Raw genomic sequence first — 16,490 nt, 5'->3', positions numbered from 1 at the left:
ATCTGCATGTTTCATTTTGATTAAAAACTGTGTAATTTTCCCAGGTAATGTAAACAGCGTGTATAGGCAAAGACAACAAAAAATAGATTTTAACCATAAACTTGGCCAGAATTGCTGTTAGGGCTGTGGGGCCCATCATGATATGCTGCAATATCCTTGTGTTTGACTTTTGTTATGCTTAGAGTTAATTTTAAGTTCAAATGCAAATCTGTGGGGAAAAATAGTGTTTTTCTTCTGTTTTAGTATCTTGTATAGTAAGCATTTGACAGATTCTACTCTGCCTCTTAATGTATCTAAAGAGACAAATTTCTGTTATTTTCTGTTCCCCTGCTCCAAAGCCCCAGATCGCTGTGCAGGGAACCCCTGTGGAACCCAGCTCCTGAACACCCTGGAGCCTGGGGGCTGTGTGCACCATGGGCACCCTGCTTTAGCTTTCAGGCAGCAGATAAAATGGGAGAGAAGGAAGGAAGGAGGAGCATTATTTTGCCTCTTAAACCTCTCTCATTTCAATTTGTGTCAAAATGGAGAGTGAACACGCTGGGGTTTGCTAGCTGTGGCTCCCATTCATCGCTGCTCTGTGTGTGTGTATTTTCTAGTATCTTGGGCATCCAGACCTTTAAATTAGAAGTGAAGTTATTCTGGAAACCTTCCTGAACTCCAGTGTTAGATTCTGCAATGTGTGTGCCTGTTGAATTACTAATATAAATCTATTTAACTTACACTGGGTAGGAACCCATGAGACTTGCTTTGCAGTTAAGTGTGAAAAAACACTCATGGTCTCTTGAAAAGAAAATAATTTGACTGAAGGATAAAGATTCAAGGCAGCATGAATGTGTGTGTTATCTTGTCTGGAACTTCTCTTTGAGGACTTTTCCCCTTTTTTTTTTTTTTTTTTTTTCCCCCTGTGGGTTTTGGAAAGCCCAGTAAGCCTTGAAGAGCAATGTGTCATTACAGAGATGGGGCTTGCTGCGGAGTTTGGGAGCCCAGCTACCCATAGAGGGACTGCTTTAGAGGAACGGGGATGTTCTTCTCTTAATAGGATGCTTCTGTTTTTTCTAGAGGAGGAGAAACGGTGTTCAAAATTCTTCCATAAAATTAGACAGTGAACTGAGTGGTCAATTCCATTAGCATTTTCTACGAACCTCAGTGTTTGTTTTTCAAATCATTAAAATAACATCAGGGTAAGCAGGCAATGTGGTAGTGAGTAGCAAATATGATTCTGCTGTGAGTTCACTCAAGAGCTAGCAGTAAAGCTAGGAAACATAAACTCCCTTTTACAGGGTCTTTACAGGCTTGTTTGTTCAGAGAAGGCTGAAATACTGAACTGGTTTTGTGGCTCCAGTTCTAATCACTTCTCGTGATATTCAGGGTGTTCATAAATTCTTGATGGCTGAAACTGAGAATATTCTGTTAGCTGAAGGGATTTTACTCTTCTCTCATTGCCCTGTTTATTGGGTAGTTTAGCTTATTTTTGAAAGTGAAGCTTCATCTATCATTGAATTTTTTGTTATAGAAATGTTTTGCTTTATGAATAGTTTCCTTTATCATTTGTAATGAAGAGTGGAGAATGAATGAGCAAGCCTCTCTCTCAAAAATCACATTTGAAATTTCTGAGTAATGGTTTGAATAGTTTGAAGTCATTTATTCCCAAGACATATCACTGTTTTGCAGAGTATTCAGACTGCTGCAATCAATATTCGACCATGCCCTAAGCATGAAGATGTTGAAACAGAAAGCTTCAGACCATGTTTAAACAACATTTGGTTATTTAATCGAAGTATTATATAAATCTGTTGATTGAATTCAACTTCCTAGTTAAGTATATTTAGTGTTTCTTTAATTATCTAATAGTTTGCTAAATTAATGTAGGTAAGAAACCATGCGTAGTACTGTACACTATATTCAATACAGCAGAAGAGTTGAGTTTTAGGTGCTTTTTACAGGAGATGGTATTTCTTAAGGAAACTAAGATAATCTTATGCATTGTTCAGAGGTCAGACTTGTAGTCAGTTAAACTTACAAAATTCTTCATCAAGTAAATGTTCAAAGGTATTTCATAAGGCATTGAATTCAGCCCTGGAAATGAAGAACATGTCAAAATCCATTTAATGAGCAATTATAGTATCATTTATGGAAAGAGTGCTTTAGTTTTATATTTCGGATCCTGTACTGCTCTGGAAGGAAAAGAGCATTTCTAATGCTATAACATGTTTAAATAGCGATTCTTTTTTCTTGTGTATTGTATTCAAATAGGATGTGTTCATACTTGAATAGCAAGTACCAATGTGTGGATGGTAGAAGGGGTCTGTCTTTGAGGCTATTGTTTGCAAGCACATTTCTGTCTGAGGGATAAAGAACGTACAGGTATACATACACAGCTGTTATTGAATTTGCAAATAAAGTTTTCTTGACAGTTGTTCGCTGGTTTCTCAGTTGGAAAATCTTAGAATAATACGTTAATTTTTGCTGTGTATCTTGAACATGATGTCAGCATTTAATTTGTTTACAAATAAACTAAGAAACTGAACTCTGAAATTATGCTGTGGGCAGCTAATTCTAGGCTAAAAAATGACAGAAATTTATAACATGTAGATCATTCTTTTACGGAGTATAATGAGGAAAGCAGCAGTAGGATGTCTGTTATGAACTGATTGCCGAAATGAATAATTGTCACTGAAGGGTTTTTTGTTGTTGCCAGAGCTGTGACTATCTTTAGAAATTTTACTTTTAGTTTCATTGTTTTCACAGTAATGGTGCTTTAAGTTGTCAAATATCAAAATATTTTTTTTCCAGTCCTTCTGTTCCAATGGTTCGTTTGAGAACATGTATTTCTGGAACTGCAATGTTTGGAACCACCACACTTGTTTTAAAGTTTCTGAATGTTTTGCTACTTTGCAGTGTATTGATCTTCTGAGAGAGCATCACTTCATAGTGGTGATGTTCTTCAGTTGTAAACTTCTTAAACTGGTTTGCCTTTTAAAATATAGATATTAGAAAACAGAGTTCTGAGTGATAATGATTGACTTTATTGGATTTATTAATAAATATGGTATCACAAAGTGTGTTATCTAGTCAACTGCTAAGTGAATTCCAAGGATTTCCATGATGTTCCCATCAAACTATTATCCTCTTCCCCTTCCATTCCACCCCCCTCCCTTTTCTCAGATGTTATACATAAGTGGCGTAACATTTATGAGCTTGCTGTATGAATATAGTTGCTTTAGGCCAAGATCAGCTGCAATACATGGCTGCTGCTGAGGCTTGTAGGGCTCTGACTTAGGAAAATGAGGCCATTGCACAAAAGGCAGTAGGTTGTGGGGGTTTTTTTGTTTTGTTTTGTTTTTTTTCTTTCTTTTTTTTCCTTTTTTTTTTTTCCCCTACTATAATGCACTAGAAACCTCCTGGGAACGCTGTTTATTGACAGAATTAATAACAAACTAGTGTAGAGACTGATAGCATGAGTTTATTGTTACAGACAGACCTTTTCTCATTGAGGTGACAACCAGTTCTGTAAGCTTGCTTTTGCCTTTCTGGAGCCTGAGACACAAACTGTCAGAGGCAGGACAAATAATGCAGTCTAACTAAACTAGACATCAGTAAGAATAGGACTCTTGGCAGTTGTAAATACTAAAATGTTTTTCTGCACAGACAAACACAGTGTGAGAACTGTATGACGTGTGGCAACATCCCAAGATTTATCAAGCCTGTCTGTACTAATGAAAGTTGCTGTGTGTTGTGCTGTGCAGATGGTTTTGCACTTTCTGATGGGTTTCACAATTCAAGTATTTTGTGCTTTTTTTCACTCCTGAAGTTCCATTCTCCCATCCCATAATGTCCTCTGAAAAAATCAAAGCTACTTAAAAACAAATGGTCAGCTAATTCATATGCTGTCACTGACTAATTATGGCTGAAGCAAAAAACTGGTTTTTGTATGATGCATACTGTCAAATCGGTGGGAGATGGAGGAAGAGTGGCTTCCAAGTTGGTCTGACTTTTTAACTTCTATTCATTCAACACCCTGAATCTAATTGGCTTTACGGAATTTACTTGGATGTGTTGAATGGCACTAATTGTATCTGCAGTTTGCAGAGGGGCCAGCACCTGTTGGCCCAGGTGGAAAAGTCAGCAGTGTGCCGCTGTGGCTGGGAAGGCTCAGTGCGCCTTTGGCTGGTGGGCAGGGCTGTAGCCATCAAGTCAAGGGAAGCAGCTCCTCTGCTCTGTTCAGTCCCTAAGACCACAGCTAGCTTCAGAGTGAAGACAGTTAATAGGTATTTGTTGAGAGTTAACAGTCCACGAAGATTTATATGTGAATGGTCTGAAAAGTGTGCACAGGGCGTGGGTGGAGTGGGAATGAAACTCCTAGGAAGAAGAATGGGTAGAGTGGATGCTGGTGAGAGTGACTGTCTGCTACCACCACACATGTGGTGTATGGTAGCTGGTGGTTCGTTTGTGGCTGGATTAAGGCTCGTTTGTTCCCACTTTGGGTTCCTCAGAAACCTTGCTACAAATCCCTAGCAGAGAGGAGTTCAAGTCTGAGAGCTGCTGTTTCTTCCCTCGCTTGTGCCTGCTTTTGGTTGAAGGCTCATTCCACTACACTTTCCTGTGTGCCTTAAATCAGGACTGCCCAACAGGCTGGATTTTTACAACCCAGCAGCTTTTCCATGACTTCAAATGCATTTGGAAGGGGGGTGTAAGGCAGGGAGGTGTTGGCTGGAGAAGTCTGCTGGATGCTTCTGGCAGAGCAGGTGCCTGCTGAGACAGGAGCAGGCTTTAGGAACACCTTGAGTCACAATAGAAAATCTCTTCCTTTGGCGTTCTACACTGTGGCCTTAGTTGTCCACTCATGATTCCAAATAGTAGTCATTACTTCGGGCTTTCTGTTCAACAAAGCTGCTAGTTCTATCAAGGATTGGATTTGTGATGGCACTGCCTTTTTTTGTGGTGTGGTCCACAGGAGGTTTGTGTATGGAATTCAGTTCATCCCAGTCAAAGTAGTATTTTAAGGAAAGATACTATGTTACAAAAGTGAACGTTTATCAACATGTAGCCACAATATAGCAATTGTTATTTCCCATTCCTACAGACAAGATTGTCTTGCTTCAGGTGTCAGGACACTGTTTCAGCTTTTCAAAGGCGGGTTACCTTTAGTGCATTGTACATCTATGTAAGTAACACAGTCTTTGATATTGGTTCTACACTGATATCTTCTACCAGCTCAGTTTTAAATGGAATCTCAAAAATTAGCTTGTCCTCTGCAAAGTCATTGTAGGTGAAAGTAGTCAGTTTCAGTGTAATTAGGAAGGACCTAATCAATCCTGTTCTTTGCCCTCCTCCTTCCATTTGTTTTTCCTTTGATATAGGACTGAAAACAAAGGGCATTTGTTATCTAGAAAAACTCAGAAGCTATTTCACATGAAAACATAATGACTATGACAAGCTACAAATAGCACCGAACATGAATCTTTTACAGAAGAAAGGAGAAATGTCCTTTGGTATATTTACTTCAATCAACTCTAATAAGGCTTGTTTTATGTGTTTTATGCATCCGCCATCATAATTATAAATCCTTGACATTTTAGCACTAGCATTTATATCTGCCAGGGAAGCTACCCAGAGTCAGCCCTCAAGGAATGTCTGTATTGTTACTATGGATCTCCATAACAGCTCTCAAGTAGCTACTAAGTGGCTTAAAAAATTACATCTCGGTCATGCTTGAAGGGCTCATCAAACTTTGCCACAAATATCAATGTTAAGTACCCAATCAGCTGCATTGTTTGAAGTACCATCACGTGGGGCTGCAAAGGAGCAAGTTGGACAGGAAGGAGAAAGTGGGTAGGGTCTCATCAATGAGGTAGATTTTTTTGCTGTGACCTTTAGCAAACAAACAAACAAAAAAAGGAAAAAAAAATCCCAACATGAAATCAGCTGCAGAGAAATAACAGAAGGTGAGGATATCACACAAAAAACCACAACAGCTAGACTTTGAGAAGCATGGACAAAAGGATTTTCTCAAACATGATATCTTAAGAGGCTTTTTAACCTTTGCAGAGTAGTTTAGGACCTTCCCAAAATAACAATAAATAGTAATAAAAGTAAATGAGAAATTACAAGAGGGTGTTAAGAAGCTGTTAGAAACCTGGAAACTTGGAATCATTAAAATTGGGCAGCATATCCCAAATTCAGTAGCAAGATGAGTGTTCAACATAGTTTCTATTAACAAATCAGACTAGAAGCTTTGATACTGGAGGATATCTGAACAGTAAGAGTAAGAAAAGTGTTGGCTGGTCTTTGGGAAGACACTTTGGTGTATATAGTTTTGGCATGTAGGTAAACAAGATGGGCTAATCACCATAGCTTTCATGTGATGTATCTTTAATTTGTTTTCGTATGTAGGTGTGAAGGAAGGCTGCCATATGGTGTGTACATGGGTATTTTTCTTTGACAGCCTTTAAGTTAGAGTAATTCCAAGGCAAGCTATTTTACAGGAAAGCCATTTCATATACTTATCAGTACATGCCAGAAGAATGCCTTGAAAGAGCATTGAAGGAAGGCGGTAGAGCTCCAGGTAAGTTTTAAATTGAAAAATTAAATAACGCTTTCATCCATTTTTGAGGTACCCTAATTACCTTAGTTCTATCTATGTCATACTATTACTGGACTTTCATCTTTTAACCATTTGAACTGAAGTTTTTCATAAGTGATATATAAAATCTGATTTTACATTAATGAGTTTGTGGAGCTCTGAGGAAGTTTCCACAGCACCTTTCTGAAGTTTTTTTGCTCATAATTCACTCTTTAATGTATTTTATTGTCTCAATCAAAAGTGGTTTTGTCCCTTTGCAGAGTTGAGGTGAAGGCGTAACGTGTGCCTGTAGAGAAGGTTCTGCAGCACCCCTGTTGGACCTGCTGTTGCACTGAGCCCATGCTGTATGTAAGCACGAAGCACCAGGCGCTCCCTGCGGCACCCGTGGTTGTTAAGCTGCTGTCGGTAGCTCAGCAGGGTGCTGTCTGAGATCCAGCATGGCCAAACATATAACCTTCCTGAAAGGAAGGCAGAAAGGAGGCGGAGGAGGGGAAGAAAAGGAAGGATATCCCTTCATGTCTGCGTTGGCCATATGGAGGCTGTTTTCAGCTGCTGTCAGCTGCAGTCTGTCTCCATCTGTCTGTGTGGCTGGTTGTTTGCAGGTGCAAACACCTCTGATCTTTTCTAGTTTTATTTTGAACTTTGCTGTATTCTGTCATCAAGATGTTGCATACAGAAACACCTCGTGTCTTTCTACCTCCGTTGTGCATTTGCGGGGGTAAATAAAAGCTTAAATCTTAGAGAGCCCGCATTGAAGGGTCAGAGAGCAAGGTAATGTGATGCTGTGGAGAACTTGGTTTTTGCTGTAGCTCAAGCCATCTTTTCTCCATATGTCATGAAGCTCAGTGGAACAGTTGCTGAGCTGTTAATCCACCCTTCCAAAACAGCTCTTGTGAAGATGTGAGTGCTTTGTGTGGAAAGTCTTTAATTGGAAGGAAGAAAAAAAAAAAAAAAAAAAAATGAATTTTCTAAAATTGTTTTAAAGGTACCCTTTAATCACTCCCACAGGAGTACAGGCTGTCAGAAATATAGATAGTTGAGAAAAGTATGTGTGTACGTGTATGTATGTATAGATGTATGCACCAACACACATACACAGGGTTTTCTCTTAAATGAGAATTGAAGTAATGAAGCGTCAGGGAAACAGACACCACGAACAAACAGAATTTTACAAGCTTTCATTGCCCATAGAGGGAGAAGAACATAAAGAAAGTAGATGTTCTGGATATGGGGAAAATGAAGAAGAAAGCCTTCCATCCAACTGAAATGAAACACTCTGTACAAGCTGAGCATTAGCTCTTCCTAGTGCTTTTGAGTGTATCGTTCCAGCTGGTGAAAATCATATCAATGATGTGCTGATGCTAGCCTGTGCCTGGGAACTTCTCTTAGGGATTTTATCTTAACTGTGAATGAAAGCTGATTAATTTAATTGCAAGCAAACTTATTTTATTCCTTCTTGGAGTGCTGTGTACATGCATGGTGTTTTGGTACAAAAAGGAAACAGTTATGTCTGTTTTCTAATTCAGCCCAGGAAAGCTGTAAAATACACACTTTTTAGTCTTATTAAGAGTAATCTAATTGTCAAAAGCATCATGCAAAAAGAGGGATAATTACAAAACCTTGTATTTAAAATGGTGTATAGGGCAAAGGAAAGCCAGTTATTACTGGTTTAACAGCCAAATGCCATAAGGCAAGATCTGTGAAGTTGTGCTACTCGTTCAGAGGTGGTGATGGTTTTCTTCGAAATTCTGGAACTCCACAATTTATATTTAATGAAGCTTAAATTGCAAGCACTGAAACAAAGATGGTGCAGCTGTGTCTTGGGAGGTGCTTCCCCTGCTTGCTGCTGTGCATGATGTCTCACAGCACAGTGGTGCTGAGCAGGGTGCAGCAGGACAGTGGGCTGGGAGTGCCTCTTGTCTTGGGGGATTTCATGGGGAGCCTTCTGTTGCTCAGTGGGCAGTGATTCTTTGGCATTAAAGAAGCTACTACTTTGCCTTCAGACCCATTAGTCAGTAAGGTCGTCTTCCTCTTGGCTATTAAGCCACCTTTTTGTACAGCACTGTTATCCTTAATTGAATGTGTGTGTGTTGTTCTGTGTTTGGGAGTAGAGCCACTTGATTTTTACTCAATTTTCTTCTCTTTTTCTGCAAGTTTCCTAATTGGAATATCAATAAAATATTGAAATACCTATACCACAGGACACGATTCAAAACTAGCATTTGACCTTGGTAAGCTGCCTTGTGATAAGTTTGCCATACTTATTATTAATGAAAATGCTGTTAAAATAGCACTGTTCGTTACTGCTTCTTATGTTGTGGCTATGTCACTGTAAGTAGGAAGGAAGGAGTTGTGTTCAGGTTGGAGATTAGGAGAAGATTCTGCACCAGAGGGTGGTCTAGCAACAGGCACGGCCTCCCCAGGGACATGGCCCTAAGCTGCCAGAGTTCAAGAAGTATTTGGACAATGCTCTCAGGTACAAGGCTTGGTTTTGGGTGGTGCTGTGTGAAGCCAGGGGTTGGAATTGACAGTCGTTTTCCCTGGAGGGGAGTTGGAACTAGATGATTTTTAAAATCCCTTCCAACCCAAGTCATCCTGAGATTGATTCTGTGATTCTGTGACCCTGAAAGGTGTAGGATATCCTGTGGTTCCATGATACAGAAATATATAGATAACTTTGGCGGCAAATATTCATATGTTCCTTAAATAAACTTTAAAAAGTTGAGACACTTGAGTACAGTAAGTGCACCAAATCTCAAAGGAGTACTTGTGCAACTTCTGCAGTTCACAAATGTTTGGAGTTATATCTTAATCTGTTAAAAAATAAAAAAATAAAAAAATCAGCTGCCCTATGGAACTCAAGTCTTGAAATGGACTTTGAACTGGTAAAGAACAAGCTACTATTGCAACAATGTTATTGCTATGATAGGATTGGGATGGATTTCTTAACGTGTCCTGAAGTTCTTTTCATTAGGAGACGTTTGCATTCTGTTCCTATTCATGGATTTTCTATACTGGAAACATATCAATTACTGCAATTATTTTTGAATAGCTGATACGTGTTGCTTCAATAGTTTCCGTTCCCTGTGGCAGGCTCAAGCTGATATTTATAATACTTTTATCAGTAGTATATTTACTCTGTTGGGACTGCTACTGGTAAGGCTCTCTTTAAGCTGCAGTTTTTGAGTAGTTCTCTCTTAAGTAACCATTTTTAAAAACAAATGGTGGTTTATTTCGTTGGTGAGGAAAGACATTAAATCTTTATTACTAGTTCATATTTTACTTACAGTATCTCCTTTCCACGCTCTGTAATTAAAATGTCTCTAAGTGATGCTGGTGTTCCTGGCTTAACTTTGTGGATCTCTTTTCACCACTATGTGTTTCAGGGTCTTTTAAGTTTGAGATAGTGCTTGCATATTTCCATTTAACAGTTCTTGCTGATTTTTCCCTTCAGCTTGTCAAAGTGTTTTGATTCAGTCCCTACTTTTGACCTTTAACATCCTTGGCTAACGAGTGTAATGTGCCACAGTGTAATACAGCATTTAGTATGTTGGGCAGTGTACCCATGGGGAGGCTCAGGTTCATCCAATGGAGGGATGCACTTTATTCCCATCTGAGCTCCGTAAGCTAGTTTGCAAATGTTCAAGTAGATTTTGTATCCTACTGCCTTCAGTGCATTCATTGCAGTGAATCTACACAGCCTTGAAATTTCCTCGTTGGTGATGATGGTCACTTCCTTAAGCAGTTTGCCTGGCAAAAGTGAGTGAGAAGGAAAACCCTCTTAGAGATGGGCACACGTTGTTGTTATGATTCAAGAACTTTCACAACAACATGGTAGTGATTTTAAAAACAAACAGAAAAAAAACATTTTTTTGTTGTTGGAACTCAGCTGGAGCAGTTTCTGTAGTCTCTTGGTGTCTAGCTCCAAAACAGCCTTTTTGACTGTGTGTAGTTGCAAGGAGTAGTGATGTCTGGTGGTAAATGCAATGCAAATGCCTCAGTAATTTCCTTTAAAGTGCAGTAATAAAGTCTGGAGAGTGTAGGTTTTGGTACTGAGATGAAGGTTTCCCGTAAGTTTTGGATTAATAAAAAACAGGGTATGTGATCTAAAAACCATTTGTGTGGTTGTGGAAAAGAAAGACTGCGTATTAGAAGGGAGAAAAAAAAAAAGCCAGTTTTCTACCTGATTATTTAAGGGGTTTTTGCACTTCTGAAGTGCTAGTCGTAAATACAAGTTGACATACTTCTAGCAATGAAATTATAAATGAGAGAAAGACCTGAAAATGTCAGTTTCTTCCTTAGAAGCACTTCAGGAGTTTTCTTTTTATTTTTCCTTTCTTTTCCCTCTCATACGTTCATTTGTTCCCTTAGGGAAATGAGGTCCTTTAAATATTTGTCTCTTTGTTTCAGTATACTGCTTATCACAGGATATAATTTTTGACACATGTCTTGGAAGTGTCAGAGGAGATTTGATCTACTAATATCTTTATGGAGAGAGCATATCTGCGTACCATAAAATAACACAAAGGGTTGAGGCAGTGTAGTAAATCAGTTCTTTAAATTGTTCCTGCAGATGCCTTGACATTGCCTAATCAGGTTTGTGTGATGTGGTCTTACTCAGAATTTGCTAAATAGAACTTTGTTAATCTTAAGGAGTTCAGAAAAAAAAGAAAAAAAAGAAAAAGAAAGAGATGGAAGTCTAAAGATCAAGCTGACTTAGTGGTTTTAGGCAGTGTTTATCATGGGAGTGGGAGGAGAATATAAGGTAGCAGCCAGGACAAGTTCTTGAGCTGAACTGCTGCTACCATCTCCCCTCCTGGAGAGGGCTCTGGGGTGCTGAGTATCTCATTGGCTGGGAGCAGACAGTTGTCTGGTTTCTTTAGATTCATTAAGAATTTATTCTTTCTTTTTATCCAGCCCCTGGAACTGTATCAGCAACCTACACCAGGCCACACACAAGCCATTTATTGATGAAGCCGTATCTGATGTACATAGTAGGGACCAAGTTCCTTGTAGGCCAGGCTAGCTGACGCACAAATTATTTTCATGGTCTTTGTTGTTGTTTCCATACCAACTTTAATGTGAGTTTGGATAGCAGAATTTGCAGCCTGTCCGTGCTTTCTTGTGGGCCTGAAGTTGTGGATAACCAGTAACTAAGGGAAACAAAGTAGATAAGTAGATGGGATAAGCTTGCAGGAGAGAACAGGGAGAAATTGTTGAAGATAGATCTATGAGTGCATACATGTGTATGTGTCTCTACATTATGCTCTTACAGAGGTACAAGTTCAGGGATTAAGGGAATTCTACTCTGTCACTGTGGTGTCTACAACTTGTCCTTTTAATAAAATTATTATGTGTTCATAAACTAAAGCTTTACCTGCTAGCTTCATACAACTTCCATGGCTGTGTTGCATCACCCCAGTGTGTCAGTCAGCAGCGCTAAACTTTTAAAGAAGTACATCGCCTTCCTACCCATAAAATTTAAATGCTGGTTTGTGTGTTTAAGCATGTTCAGCTGTAAATATTTTGGAACAACAGGAGGCGTTCCCTATTCATAGCATGCTAGCTCTGAGAACTACACGCCATCACCAAGGAATGCAGAAGCATGTACTGAAGTCATATTGAAGTGAATGTATTTAAGCACAAACGTATGTGCTTTACTGAATGTTTATTCTTATTTCTAGCTTTCCCAAGAAAGATTGTTTTCTACTCTTGTAACTGATCACTTCTTATTAAAAAAAAAAAAAGTTTGGGAGCACTTTAAAATATGCAAATGGTGTTTTATCTTTTGTTTTCATAGCTGATTGCTGTTTATGATGAGCAAGAACCTCACCGTAAGTCTGATGGCACCAATGGGAATGTGATGGACAGAAGTAGCCCGGACCTGTTCGAGGCAGAGGTGGCAGCTCAGCTGGCTGCCTTTCAACCAATTGGGGGTGAGATTGAAGTGACTCCTTCTGCCCTGAAACTTGGTATGTGTATTTTGTGTGGTTACTTTTCAATTTTTTTATTTCTAGTTTTTTACCAACATATAGTATTTCTTCTGTGGTTTGATTTTATGTACATACATAGGGTTTTTTTTATTGAAGGGGGGGATTGGGATGAACGTGTTGTTTGCCTTATGATTTAGTGAAGATAATTGTAATGAGAAGTTGGGCAGTCTCTGCATTTCAGTAGAGCTCAATGTGGAGCTCGTGCTGTATTCTTAAGTACTGTTGGAAGTTTTGTAGAAATGTGAAGTAGAAGACTGGACTGCAGTGGATGGCACGAGTTGGAAATAATACCTCTAATTCTGTTACTCTTGTAGAGGAGTCTACTTTTGACTTCAGAAGTCGAATATTCAGCTGTCTCTTTATTGTAATACTACTTTAAGGAAAAAGGCTGATTTAAAGCAAGAGTTACAGTAAAACATTCTAATAAACTTCATTGGATGAGGCTGCTCGATATAACTTATGATGGAAGTCTGTGCTCATTTTTATGCCTGTTGTAGAAGTATTGAAATCCAAACTGTATGAAACTGTATAGATTCAAATTTTTAACTGGTCATTCTGGTTCCTTCTGTACCTTAATGAATTTTGAAAAATCTCTTATGACACACATGGGAATTTCTCAGATATGCCATGATGTTTAGTGAATATTTTTATATAACATAAGTGCACTTTAGCATGTTTTTGAAAGTAGATATCATTCTCCTTGTACCTCTGAACTGTATTTTAAGAAAGTCATTAAAAATTGTATAGGAAACTGAGCACAAATTGAGTGTTTAAGAGAGGAGTACTTCAGCCTCATGCAATTTTATGTGGAACAGGTAGTGCTCTTGAGATCACTGTTAAACTACCAGATGGTTCAGTTCTCATAGCATTTATGGAATCCTTGTGCTATGGAGTTTAGAGGAGATGAAATACTGCATGCGGTAAGCAGAGCCAATTAGGTTTTGACTTTATTTTTCAGTGCTATACTAATTTATATTTGAAATTAAAATGGTGCTTGTTTTTTGTCTCAGTGGTTCTCTTCCAGATTTTCATTTAACTTGTAAGGTAAAATAGATTTTCTACCTGTCAGTCTTGTAAAGATGGTCTGGAGCCTGAAACTGTTTTCTCTTCCCGGCTTTCCATCGCTAACAGTTCTTTGCATTTAATTTTTGTCTTTATCTTTCTTGTGTAACTTCCTGGGCCTTAAATTATGTTCCTGTATTTGTGGGAGGCAAATTGAGAAATACATGAAGAAGAAATAAAAGGAGGATTTGGTCACATCAATCTCACTGATGCATGAACCGCAGTAGTCTGGTTGCCTAATTATTGAATTGACTCACCCTTGCTAACAGAAATAGTAATAATTTTAAAAAGCTTTTCTTCTAGAACAAGGACATGATTAAACATACACATCATGAGCAAATGTTGTTGCTTTCTGTAGTGGAGCTGTTTGAAGAACTGTCTTGTGCTTGGCCTTTCAGAGCATGTTTTTGCAAATGGCCTTTAGAGATGAAATGTAGGGAATTTGTTGTTAAATCAATTGACAGATTGTGGAACAACTTTGTTTTTGTGTTTTTTTTCCTGATGTTTAGTATGCTATGAAACCAGATCCATGGTTTCATGTAGAAACAATACCTAATAATAATGATGTGAAACTAACTGCTGCTGTTCTCAAAAAAAAAAAAATAAATAAAAAAGAAAATCAACACAGATCTTAGAAAAGGCACTTTAAGATACTTCCTTGAAACTTGTTAAAAATAAATTGTATGTTTGATACAGTTAATTACGTGCTGTATCTAGTCCTAAAGCCTTTACTGACTAGATAGAAATTGTGATGAAGGGGAAAATATATATTTTATTATTGGCTACTTCTAGAATTTTTTGTGGTTGATATTTTTTTCGGCGACTGTTCTGACTGTGAAATCATAGTTTTTTCCATTATGTAGTTAAGTACCTTTCCTTTCTCTTGTCTTAGTTAGAACTTTGAAAATAAGCAAAAATGAAGGTAATCCTATAGTTGACTTGAAAACTAAAGATACCTTATCTTATGTTGTTTCCACGTAAGTTAAAATGTTAGGGCAAAACCATTTCTTACTTGTTAGCAAATTGAATTCTTAATATTTGGCACATACATCCTTAAAATAGTTCAGGAAGTTACTTGACTCTTCGATTGCTTCTAAAGTAGTTGTATCTGTCCTTTTGGAACAGGTGAAATTCTGGGTTTTGGTGGTTAAGAAAAATGCAGAAGCAACTGCAATGCTATTAATAAAAACATTTGCGAGTTAACCATAAATATCTGTAAACCCAAGCACTGTCTTAAATTTATTGCAGTTTTTTTCTGTTGTTTCTTAGTATGCTGAATACTTTGGAGCCACATAACTTTACTCCATGCTGAATGTACTTAAGTCTGGGGCAATCTACGCCCCAGGGAAAGAACTGATTTTAAAGTTTTGCTAGAGATGGTTATCTGGCTAGCTGAATCTAAGCACTTCTAGCCTAGCATGAAGGCTCCCAAAGGTTGCTTCTGAATGTCTGCATGCCCTGAGGACTAGACTTCAGCAGTTTGATTGGATCCAGACCATGCCTGTCAACTAGTCCTTTCTCTAGTGCTACCACAAAGCTTTGTTTTCTCTGGGATTAGATGTCATCCCTAGCGATGCTTTATATTTGGTCTGTGTTGTTCCTGTACCTCCTTTGTTCTGACTGAACACATGTAATGAGGCAAAACTATTTTGAGTTGGGTAAATTGAGATACCATAATATTTATTTAAGATAGCATATTGAAGTCATTGAAGAAACAATTAAGAAATTTCATGTATGGTGCTCAGATGGTAGATTTTGCTGTTCCAGTCAAATGGCACTTAGATGAATGTCTTCTACATCATTGCTGTTGATCATTTATCTTCATAGCACCAGAATGTATTTTTGGCAAATTGTGAATATATCCTTTGATGCAATAACCAATCAACTAACAAGTATTTAGAATGATGAAACATTCAGAGAGCCTTGTATGTACGTAGATGGTAGAGTAACAACTAGCATTATTTTCTGTTGGCACTGTGTTTTTGGATTCTATTGCAGCCTATCAGTTCTATTTGACCAGAGATGATGTTGAAAAGACTGTGCAAGTAGGGACTAGAAACATAAGATCTTTAGAGATCCCAGGATGGCTGGGGTTACATATAGTAGAGATAGTGGCCATATGTGCAAATGGTTCTGCCTGGTATCCTTAAGATAACAGTTTGAGGGTTCTGAGGATGTGCATGTTAGAATTACAAAAAATGAGATAGCAATGTAGAGTGGTAAAACACAACTTCCTGGTAGCAACTAATGTGTCAAGTGTGAAGTAATACAATCTTCCCAAAGTATTTTCAAATCTTTTTTTCTAGATATTTGCCAATTTCAGACTAGAAATGTTTTCTTGTTCTTTTTATAAGTCTTTTCCAAGTGAATGGTTACCACCAGTTACTTGCTCATGAAACTGATGCATCCATGCCCTTTGGAGCAGCTGCCCGCAGGCTATCGCTAAGTGATTATCCAGTGACATCATCCCTCTTCACAGACCTTTGGTCCATAGACAGTGCTTTGTGCAACCAATAGCCTGATCTGCCAGCTTCCCCTAGGTCATGAGATAGCATTGCTTCAGAATGTTCTGTTTCCTTTAAAAGCACTGCTTTGTCACGGTAACTCTTCTAGCATGTGATGTGCCAGTATATGTGAATTGGTTTCAGTAGTAGAATTTTCACCTTATAATAAGTAAGGCTTTTTGGTTAAATCACACAATCACAGCAGAATCAACAGAACAGTCTGAGATTCAAGCACTTGTAGTTCTGTTGGCCCTTATCGGCCATCTTAAAATTCACAGTGCACCTGCAAGCAAGCTGCTGGCCCTTTTGCACCTAACAGATCCTTGTTATTTTACAGTGATTTTCTCT

The 16,490-nt window shown here is 38.3% G+C and overlaps 1 protein-coding gene across 1 annotated transcript in view; it reads left to right on the top strand.

Moving 5' to 3' along the window:
- PARD3B (par-3 family cell polarity regulator beta) overlaps positions 1-16,490 on the top strand; it is a 353,302-nt gene that overhangs the window by 73,295 nt on the left and 263,517 nt on the right. Inside the window, exon 3 of the mRNA XM_031554285.1 lies at positions 12,384-12,555. Within this exon, the coding sequence (XP_031410145.1) occupies positions 12,384-12,555 (172 nt within the window). The remainder of the gene's footprint in view (positions 1-12,383; positions 12,556-16,490) is intronic.

Source organism: Meleagris gallopavo, chromosome 7 (genome assembly GCF_000146605.3).
Source record: "Meleagris gallopavo isolate NT-WF06-2002-E0010 breed Aviagen turkey brand Nicholas breeding stock chromosome 7, Turkey_5.1, whole genome shotgun sequence".
NCBI lineage: Eukaryota > Metazoa > Chordata > Aves > Galliformes > Phasianidae > Meleagris > Meleagris gallopavo.
This window is presented reverse-complemented; position numbering and strand designations above follow the sequence as displayed.